This window comes from Anthonomus grandis, chromosome 14 (assembly GCF_022605725.1).
Source record: "Anthonomus grandis grandis chromosome 14, icAntGran1.3, whole genome shotgun sequence".
In the NCBI taxonomy this organism is placed as follows: domain Eukaryota; kingdom Metazoa; phylum Arthropoda; class Insecta; order Coleoptera; family Curculionidae; genus Anthonomus; species Anthonomus grandis.
Window position 1 is genome coordinate 3,816,794 of NC_065559.1, and position 12,088 is coordinate 3,828,881.

General features: G+C 34.3%; 1 protein-coding gene across 3 annotated transcripts in view; it reads left to right on the forward strand.

Annotated features, from left to right (window-relative positions):
- LOC126744753 (adenylate cyclase type 9-like) overlaps positions 1–12,088 on the forward strand; it is a 51,987-nt gene that overhangs the window by 8,799 nt on the left and 31,100 nt on the right. For 2 of the 3 annotated variants that reach the window (XM_050452306.1, XM_050452307.1), the window contains exons 3-5: positions 2,531–2,665; positions 4,846–5,484; positions 9,799–10,355. In XM_050452306.1, the coding sequence (XP_050308263.1) occupies positions 2,531–2,665; positions 4,846–5,484; positions 9,799–10,355 (1,331 nt within the window). Of the gene's footprint in view, positions 1–1,493; positions 1,588–2,530; positions 2,666–4,845; positions 5,485–9,798; positions 10,356–12,088 lie in introns of those variants that run through there. The other variant, XM_050452308.1, reaches the window with a different exon arrangement.

A 12,088-nucleotide genomic window follows, 5' to 3' on the forward strand; every position in this document is an offset into this window, starting at 1 on the left:
CTTTAATGTATAATTTGTGTACATTAAGGACGTTTTCTTCTAGAAATCAATCATCTCTTAAGAAACATTTGTGTTTAAATAACGCAATTTTTAAAATTCTTTTTTAAGTAAGTTCCAAAGGTTTGATAGTCTTTTTTTAGTCACATTGCCCCAGACACTCAAGCAATATATTAAAATCGATTCAACCAGTTATCTATATACTCTGATAATACATTTTTTTACTGATTCTATACTAACATCTCAGTTGCAGGATTGATGGTTAGCACAATCTGAGTATCCGGCAAAAGTTGATTTTTCACTATTTAGAAACAGCAGGCTGCAGCCAATCCATTCATTCATTAAACTAATCAAAGTTTCAGCTTTTTTATCCGTTTTATGTCATTTGTTTTCTTGAATAAGTTTGAATACCAATAAAAACTTACCTATTTTTTGTCAGCCTATTGATTACATGTCTAATAGAGCCATGCGATTTATAGGTTGCTTTTCTAGCAGAGATTTGGAAATATGTTTGGTTTTCAATTGAAAACATAATTGTCACTTTCTACAGCATTTCCAAGTTCTTTGACCTTTGATAATTTTGGAGGAGGCTCTAGAAATCTAAGCTCTAGATTCCTGTCAGTACCTCCATTGAACAAAATACATTTAATTTTCAGTGGTTTTTTTGAGTATGAACTCCGAGGTTTCAACGTTGCCTCAAGTTAGAATTTCCTTTGAAAAGTTTGAATATTCTGCCACGAAATACTTTATTTCATTAAGAGAAGGATGAGATAAGCTAGCACCTTTACACCTAATGTAAAAACGTGGAACCAGGGTTAATCTTTCCAAGTTCCTTGTATTGCATTCATTGAAATGAAAAACAAATTCAAATGGTTTGACAATGACAAATGATGATCTGTATGTCAGCTCCCTGTCAATTTTGCCAAGCAAGATGGACGACAGACGATTCCGATTTTCACCATACAAGCTTCATACATGTGGTTGCTGGCATCTGACTTGAACTAGTTCTTGTAAGATCTTCCTACTTCTTTTCAAGGTATTTAACTGCTGCTGGTTTTGCTGCCAAAATCTCCAGGGAGAACAAAGTCCAGAGTGACAGATGATCCGTTGCACGTTCTTGCATGCTTTATTTTCATGTTTCTTCTCTCCTTCCTCTGATTTTCCATTTGGCTCTTTTTCTATTTACTTATTTGACTCAATAATCAATAGTTTTCATTTTAAAAATTTAAACCCACTCGTGATGTTGATTTTCGAAATTAAAGGCACCTAATTCAAAGTTGACATTTATTTGTTATCGTACGTCCACACTAAAAATGATATTTATATACTTTCTAAATTTAAAATTTTTATTGCCGCATTTTATAGAAAAATTTCTGTTTGCCGTGGAATTAGCGCAGCAGCGGCCGACCATTTTGTTTGCGTATACTCGTTACGAGTGTTATTCGCTCGGAATTTTGTTATAAATATGAAAAATTAATTAAATCGCTTATTGAACTAGAGAGTAAAATCGTTTTTATGAGTTTACCTGAAATTGCCTCCATTAAGTCCCCCCAAAATTATGTTTTAATGGGAAAAAAAGTCTGATAGCAGGTAGGAATTTGTTTTATTTAGGACATTAATATTTGAGTGATTTTTGTCGGGGATATGGTGGAACCTGTGCAGAATTTTAAGATATTCAACAAATTCATTATTATCATTGTCTTTGTTTTCATTTTAATCTTCACCGTCATCTTCAGCTTCAACTTTACTTCATTAAAAATTTCGAAACGTTTTCCATTTTTCAATCCATCATCAGATTATAAAGTAGACAGGCCAAAAAATTAATTTCGGTCCTCCTTCTATCAGATAATATGCTGTAAATTGTATGATTAATGACCCTTTTATCATCAGCTAAGCTACAATCTATTATCGCTTTATTGCAAATTGGATTCCTAATGATTTTTTAATTATATATACTCACCTTGTTGCACAATAATTAAATAGGGTCTAAATACATCATTAAAGTTTCATTTTTACCATGGTATCATACATTTTCAACCCAATTTCTGCTCCACGAATTCCTTCAGGAATTTAATGCAAATGGCATTTACTCCAGTATTTTTTTTTAAATAATGTTTTTATTCTGGCTGCAGCACATTCAAAATGATGGATTACATCGAGTCCCATATAAAAACAAAAAATAATATCGCTTATTTAACCAAATGTCTTTACCATATTCGGCTCACACCGAGTATACCTATCACGTCATACCTTATTCGCTTAAAATAAAATTATAATGACATTTATTTATTGATGTATTGATTATTTTCAATCGTTTTTCACTACTTGTTACCTAATTTTGTTGATATATCGCCTGTCTGGATGGTACGAACTTTGAATGCTAAAGTTTATTTCGGTCCAACGAGACAATTAAATCAATATAAAAAAAATAATCGAGTAAATTACGTAAGAAAAACACCATTATCAAAAGATCCAGATAGTAAATTTCAGTATTCAGGTCAAATTACACATTTTGTTTTTTTTTTTTTTTTAGATGTTGGGGTAAATTTTTTCCGATGCCTTTCGAGAGGGCGTCCCAAAAGTCCTGGTGGGACCCCACCTTCGACTCTGAAATACTCGAAGACCAGTACAAAAAGAGCGCGTTCAATCACAATAGGTTTAAATTCAGGTAAGTTGACAAATACTTTAATAAATTCAGAATTTCCTAGTTCCGGGGAACTTACAAAGTGGTAGCCTTAATGAAGCCCGCTAAGTTATAATTACTTTATTAACTTTTGCCCGTTAAAACACCTTCCGTCCGTCAGAAACAAGGATCATGTATTTTATCTCTAAGCGAAAATAAACACAGTGAGTTTTCGTTTTACGGCAAATAATATATAATTTCAGGTAGTTATCAGGGATTAAACCTCGGCACGAACATGATTTCACATTTTCATGTGTAATACGCATGATTTTATACAGTACGGTCTCGATTCAAATTTCTCCAAGACTGCTGGAGAATCCGTACTGAAACAAACAGTAGAACATTAAGAAGAAACTCCTTTACGAACTTCCTTAAAGGTCCAAAATGATTCAGTGGATATAAAAACCCATATTTACCCAAAACTACTAGGGGGAATCTTAATGAAACCAACAGCAAAGCGTTCAGGAGAAGTTCCTTTACAAAGTCCCAAATTATTCAACCTGTCTTTATTCTATTCAATTGATCCCATTTATCTTCTGGTTTTCTCTAAAACTTTTAATAAAAAATCATTTTGACTCCCTGTAAGAGTTTTGTCTTTATTCCAGACAGTTGATCCCGTTTAGCCTCTGGTTTTACCATTTACCTTCTGGTTTTCTCATCTATTTTTCTCATCTACTCTCTGGTTTTCGACTACCTTTAAAAATGTGTTTTTTTATTTCAGGTAGTTATTTTGGATTGAATTGTTTCTATTAGTAAATAGGAGAAAGTTTAGTCTTCATTATCACTAATTTTCATGAAGTTCATTTAATTAGGAGAAAAGTTATTGGGGGGCGGAAAATTGGCAGCAAAGAAATTTAGACCTAAGTTCGTTTCTTACCCTTTAAATGGTCTTAAAGTTAAGACATGAATGTTTTTTTTTGTTTTTAATGGGGGAAGGATTAGGCTCTTTCAGCACCAATTTTCATGAAAATCGATTGACTGCGAAAAAAGTTATAAAGGGTTGAAAGTTGGCTTTCAAAAAATGGTGAATGCACCCACTTCGAGATAGTTTCTCACCATTTAAATGGCGTTAGAGTTACAGTTGGATTAAATTATTTCTTATAGGCGATAGGAAAAGGTTCAGACTCCATTATCACCAATTTTTATGAAAATCAATTCATTACGCAAAAAGTTAAAGGGGGTAAAAAATTGACTTTGAAAAAATGATGAACGCGCAAACTTCAAGATTGGTTTGTTTTTCCTACCTTTTGGATGGCCTTAGAGTTACAGTTGAATTAAATTCTTTATATTATGCGATAGAAGGCTTAGGGTCCATTATCCACTAAATTTCATGAAAATCAATTGGTTAGGCAAAAAGTTATAGAAGGTTGAAAATTGGCTTTGAATAAATGTTGAAGGCGCCAACTTCGAAATTGTTTCTCACCATTTAAATGGCATTTGAGTTACAGTATACAGGATTTTCAGGTATTTACATGATTAAATTCTTTCTATTAGGCCATAGGAGAAGGTTCAGACTCAATTTTTATGAAGTTTCAAAAAAATTAATTTGATTAAGAAAAATGTTATAGGGGGGATGAAAAATTGACACCAAAGAAAGATAGACCCAAGTTTGTTTCTTACCCTCTAAAATGTTTTAATGCTGAAATTTCATTGGATTGTTTTTAATAGATGGTAGGGGAAAATTTATGCTCCATTATAATCACCTTTCTTTTTTACCCTCTGGTTTTCGACTGCCTGGAAGAGTTTTGTTTTTATTCCAGGCAATTAGAGCCGTTATGTTATTAAATTTTTAATATTAGTGCTTTATCGGTTGACATATTGACTCTTTCCGTCCTTTCTAAGTGCTTTGTTAAGATACAAAAAACAATTTGTATCAATTTTGATCCAATTTGATCAGTTTAGTAGCAGCATTCTAAATCGTTAAAGTGTTATAAACTTTAGATATTAAAAATCCCCATAAAACAATTTAAAGACCTTGAATCTGGTGATCTGTAAGGCCACTCAGTAAATCCTCGACCTCATTTTCACGTATCAGAATAGAAGAAGATGGAGGAAGTATCTCAATTTTAATTTCCCTGAAAACCCACACAAAGGCTTAAATACGTACAAAATAAGAACACTCTTTATATGACCTAGTTTACCCTCTTATTTTTCCTTTGTTTCAGGTATGCAGTATGGTATACAATCTGCATAGCCGCCATCTGGTTGACGTACGTCTTACTTCAAGGACTACTTACGGAATTCAAAAACTTCTCTATCAAATACATACTCTTTTTCATACTCCTACTATACAACATACTTGTTCTATTACTTACTTACACTAAGATATTTCAACTTCACATGCAGACCATCTCGTTGTCTTACGCGTTGAGTTCGGTCGCATTCTCCTTAGTATTTCTTATCATCTCCCAACGAGGACTATTTTGTCACTCTACACAACTGTTGATATTAATTTACACTTTGATACCCCTAAAGCTTTATATGGCCTTAACTTTAGCTATAATTTACTCGGTGTCCTTCGAGTGTTTAACCAGCGTCGTCTATACATCGATGCCGGACATGGAGGAGACCGTCTTGACTATTTTTACAAAGATATTATCCCATATTGCCATTCATCTAATCGGGTTGCACATTTATTTGATGAGCAATATACGAATGCGGCAAACTTTCATGAAGGTCGGCCAAAGTTTGCTGGTGAGGAGGCAGCTGGAATTAGAGAAAAGACTGAAAGAGAACATGATACACTCACTGATGCCACCTAGTGTAGCCTATTGGTTATTAAACGAGGATGAGAGTTTTAACAGGTGAGCAATATGCCATATTTAGGTATTTATGTATAATTCCAACGAGAGTAATTATATATTAATATTTTGACAGTAAGTAATTTTTAAATTTTTACTTAAATAAATTACAGGTTAAGTTGACAGAAACATTTCACTATTAAGTAATTTTGAATAACATACGAGAAAGAATGCTGAACAAGACTAAGTCTATGGCCAGGTATATTTGGTAAAGTGGTCATGTGACGTAATGCTCCCAACATAAAATTTGGTTATCTCCAACTTTTCAACTGACTTTATGAATTATACTTTAGGCAAACTATACAGTGTGTGTCAGCCAAATGGAATAAATTAGCTAATAAATAATACTTCTTTATTTGCTCAAATACATCCAACAGCTTAGCATCGTCAAAAGGTATAGACTGTCAATATCGTCAAATAGATGGGAGCGTGTTGGAAAAAATGGTCGAACACGTCGATTGGTTTTTATATTTGTGCATTTTTTTTCATAAAAACTTTTTATACAGGGTGTATCAGATAACGGTGGTCAATACCAACTTGCTTAGTTTATACATAACACCCTGTATGTTAATTAGTTTTTAGATTCCTCAGATCATTTTAGACATATTTTGTATACAATGTCCTGTACCTCTGTATCTTTGACTGTTTCGTAAATATTAAGTAAAATTCAAAAAGTAACATCAGATATACAACTCACTTAATACTTCTTGCCCATTTAGGTCTTGGTAATGATAAAGCAAGCAAAAACTATTTCAGCATTCCTTTTTATTGATATGAGAATAAAAAAAACTAAAAATTGTTGTTTACTTTGGTTTAAAATGCCAGACTTAATGTTGACTTATGTTGGATGACAGAAGTAGTCGTCAGTGCTATAGTCGTTTGAATTTCATTAACTACAAGCCAGAAAAATGGTTCATTTAACAGAAATGCACAAAATAACAATTCTACAGATGATTGGCTATCGAGATAATACACGGCCGCAAATGGAAGTAGCCCGCTTATTTCACGAAAAATTTCCAAATTTTCCGCCTTTAACCCAAGGGACAATTAGTAAAATAGAAAAGCAATTCCGCGAGCTGGGCCATGTTAGGCAGGTAAAAAAAGCAGCTGCCAATGCAATAAGTGAGGATACCAAATTGGCTGTTATGCTTGAGTTTGAGGAACACCCACGTACATCTACTCGGAAAGCAGCCCCAGTACTCGATATTAGCTATTCATCAGTTATTAGAATATTAAAAGAAAACAAAATGCACCCCTATAAAATTATACCCACCCAGGAGCTCACGGAAGACAATTTTTTGTAAGAAAGACAGTATTTTTGTGAACAAATGATGGCAATGTTAGACAACAATGTGATCCAATTAGAACATGTTATGTTTTCTGGTGAGCGCACCTTTACTCGGTCTTTCACGGTCATGCCAATCGTCAAAATTGCCGCTATTGGTCCAAGGAAAATCCTCGCTCGACGAGAGAAGACAATACTCAATACCCTGAAAAGGTTAACGTGTGGGCAGCAATTATTGAAGATCAGATCATAGGTCCCTTTTTTTGTTGAGGGCAATTTGAATGGCGATAATTATTTAGAATTGCTTCAAAATAATGTAGTGCCAACGTTGGCCAACGTGTATCCTGGAGCACCACCCCACTACCAAATAAATGTCCGGCAGTACCTCAACCAAATATTTCCAGATCGGTGGATAGGGAGGCGAGGATCGATGGAATGGTCAGCACGGTCTCCCGATCTTATGGGGATATGTGAAAACTGTTGTATACATAACTAAACCCACTGACTTAGCTGACTTATGAAGACGAATAACCCTGGCAATTAGATCGATCACACCTGAGATGTTGAGTAATGTTAGAAGAAATTTCTATTTACGGGTAGGGTGTTTTTGAGCATCTCCTACATTGACATTATTGTTTAGATTTGTATTATGTATAAGTTTTTGAATATGTTGTAACAATTTTCGGAAATAAATAATTTTCTTTACTAAATGTTTTGAATTTTAGAGACGGGTGCATTCGACACAATCGTCATTCGACATAATGGACATTCGACACAATACCCGCGAAATATTTTTAACGTTCGAGTATGATCGGTTAGGTCATTTACACGTCAGCCAATTTTTATTCGAATAGCTGTAGTGTTGTCATCTAACACAAAATAGGGTTAGGTATAGGTATATTATTTTGTTTACATTCGAGTCGTGCTTACAATAATTAGTTTATATTTATCGATAGTTTGCCAAAGTTATTAATTTGTGAGTTGTGAGTTCTTCAGTATATTTGAAGCTTTAAGATATAACTACAAAGAACCTGGGATGATACTTCCTGATACTGATTAATAAACACTATAACTAACTTTGTGTAATTTACTACTTGGCCTCCTATCCTGTGATTCTTCTTCGTAGAACATTAAATACCTGCATTATACTTATTGCGAAGTGAAGAGGAATTTGACGCCAAAAAAAAGTACGTAAAAAATAACGTCACTTGGGAAAGTGCAAGTTTTTCACCTTGTGGAAGCATGTTTTTCATTAAAAATTGTGGCAAACAAAGTTCCATTTGACTTGCATAGGTGTGGTGATAGTGTTTATATTTACTACTTTTGATTAATCAACTTGAAAAAGTGCAATTTAGGATAATATGCTGGAGAAACTGGATGATTTTCATGAAGTCATATGCCTCCGAGGATATTTGAAATATAAACTATAGTCTGTCAGCTTAAATATAACATACTGAATAACCAAAAGGACTGTAATAGACTATACAGTTTTTAATTTACTTATACACACACTTATTGCTGTCAAGTAATTTGTGACTAACATTATTTCTGAATTGGTGTCGTAAAAAAGTGCAATGAGTTATTAGTTAATAATATTTATAAGTATGAAAAGAAACAGGTTCTTAGAGAATATCATATATTACAGCCTTATTTAGATTGAGCCAAGTTTTCACTCATAGTGTTGAGTTTTGTCAGGGCTGGAATGTATACAAATTACGGTAACAGTTGACTATCTTATCGACTACCCATTTTCAAGATTAAAAAAAAGACAGGTACATAGGATAGTGAATGTCGTATTCATCATAATTTCATTGTCGGAGACCAAAAATTTCAATTTAATATTTTTTAAATCGGTAAAAAAAAAGTGACTATATTAAATAATTACCCCTGGCGTAACAGTTTACTATCCTATCGAACGCCGTTTTTTTGTACGAATTTAAAAAATTAAACAGTTACAAAAGTTAATGTATGTCGTATTTATTATAAATTCGTTGTCGGAGACTCAATCATTTTTCAATCATTTGAAAAAAGAAAATAAAAAATATTAAAATTTTACTCCTGTTCGTTTTTTTTTTGCGCAATCAGTTTTTCTTATGAAAAATGATTATTCACCCAACAGGTCCTTTTTGCACCCAGCGCATTTTTATATAAAAAAAAATCACTACCAACCCAGCTCAGCCCAATACAACTCAACCCAACCATACCAAGCCAACCATGTCAAGAGCCAAGACTTGAAAACTGCAATTTAAATATGAAATATATACTAAAAAAAATAATAAGACAGCTATTGAAATTAGTTTTGTTTTTTAATTATTTTTTTTAACGATTTATCGAGTGGTATCACTATTCGATCACCTAAAAAAATAGTATATTACCTGTAAAATAATAGCGCTGGCAACCCCGATAATTCAATGTCTCGAAAGGTTTTTTCGGTACGTATTCTGGTAAGTGATTTCCGATTTGTTGTCTCTCTCGTCTCAACATAATCGAGTATTTCCGAGCGGTGTGTTATGTGTCGAGGTCACCCTGTTCGGGCGCTCGCGGAGTCGCTTCGGGAGTGTGTCGAATGTCCATTGTGTTATTTGCCTGCTTTCCGAATTTTACATAATATTTCGGAAACAGTCAAATATAGGTATAGGACATTGTATACAAAATATGTCTAAAATGATCTGAGGAATCTAAAAATTAATTAACATAAAGGGTGTTATGTTTAACTAGCAATAGTTCAACTAAGCAAGTTGGTATTGGCCACCGTTATCTGATACTGCCTGTATAAAAAGTTTTTATGAAAAAAAATGCGCAACTATAAAAACCAATTAGCTAATTTATTCCATTTGGCTGACCCACACTGTATCGTTTCCGTTCGATTCGTTCAAAATTTCCAAAGCCGAAAATTTCGAACTAACTTATGACGTCACACCATTTAGGCAGCCATGTGGCAATCTGAATTTCAAAAAGAAGTGTTTTATAATTTGCCGTTTACTTACCATATTATGCAGACATAACCTAAAAAACTGACTCGTACATTTTAGGAGACCGTCCGCAGAATCGGAAAACAACGACCTACGATCCCTCTTCAGGCCGTTCAACATGGACACAATGAACGACGTGAGCATCCTGTTCGCGGACATCGTCGGCTTCACCAAGATGTCGAGCAACAAAACCGCCGAAGAACTGGTCGACATCTTAAATAATCTCTTTCAAAGGTTCGACGATTTGTGTAAGAATCATTTTTGCGAGAAAATCTCCACTTTGGGGGATTGTTATTATTGCGTATCCGGTTGTCCGAAACCGCGTCCGGATCACGCCAAATGCTGCGTAGAGATGGGATTGAGCATGATCCAAGCTATTAAGCAGTTCGATCAAGAGAGACACGAGGGTATTAATATGAGAGTGGGCATACACACTGGCACGGTGTTATGTGGCATCGTCGGTACCAAGAGGTTTAAGTTTGACGTGTGGAGTAACGACGTTACTTTGGCGAATAAAATGGAAAGCACCGGCAAACCTGGAATGGTACACATTTCGGAGAAGACCAGTACGTTTTTAAACAACGAATATTTGTTAGAGGAAGGCGAATGTGTTTCTGGTGAGTCATTAATTATTTTGCTATTATCATAAGCGAGTTTACTAACAATGACTTGTTTTCTGCGGTTTTGTTATGTAATGGGGACCAAAATGGCTTTCCTCAGGCCCGAATAGTCGTCATCCATGCGGTTTATCTGAGATTTTACTTTTTTAGCACATTTCCAACTCGATTATTAATTATCCGTATATGATGTAGGGGTAATATGGGAAAAACCGACCAGACGGGCAATACCGACCAGGCCATTTTTGATTTAAAAAAACCTTTAAAACAATTTTACTACAGCGACACCTATGACCGCTTGCGTAATCTAGAAACCAGTATTGTGGCCACCACTTTATCTAATGTTTAGGGTCTGTGGTAAATTAACGTTGTTTTTCCAGCGTGTTGATGTATTATTTTTGTCCCACAAAATAGGTAAATATGTTAAAATCATTGTAAAATAGGGCATTTTTTTGATACTATATTTTAGATAACACCTTTTGAAGTATAAATTTTTTCATGTAAGTCTTTTTGATTTTTTGTAGGTTAGGTTAATGTAATCAGACTATAATGTCGGGTAAAATCGACCATACTGATCGGTTTTACCCGACGTTGGTTGGTTTTACCCGATCATTAACAAAGTTTTTTTTTTCTCTTAATAGATTTGTTTCAACATGCCTTTTAAATACCACAGGAAAACTAGTCGAGCTTCCTGGAATATTGAAGACATGACGTCAGCCATTAATGCCGTTCAAAATAATACTTTAGGCATAAGGAAGGCCGCCAGAACCTATAATGTGCCCTATGGAGCTCTACAAGACCATCTTAGGGGAAAAGTTGATAATGTAAAAAAGCGCCATGGAAGGCAGACAGTATATAATTGAAATGTCTAAAATGTTTTATGGGTTGTCTAGGTTTCAAGTCAAGAAAATTGCGTTTCAATTTGCACAATCTAATAATATACCTAATAACTTCAACAAGGAAAAAGGAGTATGTGGCAATGATTGGTATTATGGTTTCTTAAAACGTCATCCTCAGATCTCCCTTAGAAGACCTGAAAGTACATCGCTAAATCGAGTTAAGGGATTTAACAAGAAAGAAGTTGATTTGTTATTTACGAATCTCTCTCAAGCGTATAAAAAGCATAAATTCAGAGCTGACCGCATTTACAATGCAGATGAAACTGGAAAAACTTCTGTTCATATTCCTCCCAAAATTCTAGCTGTCAAAGGACAAAGTCAAGTTGGCGCCATTACGAGTGGGGAGTGTGGCAAACTAGTTACTGTGCTTAGTGTCATGAGTGCTGCGGGGGACTATATTCCCCCTATGTTTATATTTGGCAGAGCAAAAATGAAGTATGAGCTTACGAAAAATGGCCTAGTAAATGGAATTTTCAAAAATTCTAAAAATGGGTGGATCAATGAAGATCTCTTTTTGGAGTGGCTTCAACATTTTGCTACACACACTAAGTGCTCAATTAATGATAGGGTCTTACTTATTATCGACAACCATTGCAGCCATTGCACATTAAATGTCTACAACTTTTGTAGAGAAAATGGAATAGATATAGTAACTCTACCTCCCCACACATCACACAGGTTGCAGCCATTAGATGTTTGCTTTTTTGGAGCCTTAAAAACCGCGTATAATCGTGAGTGTGATTATTTTTTAAAGGCTCGAAATTATCAAAAAATTGATCAAACAGATATTGCTGAATTATTTAAAAAAGCATACAATAAAACGACTACAATAGA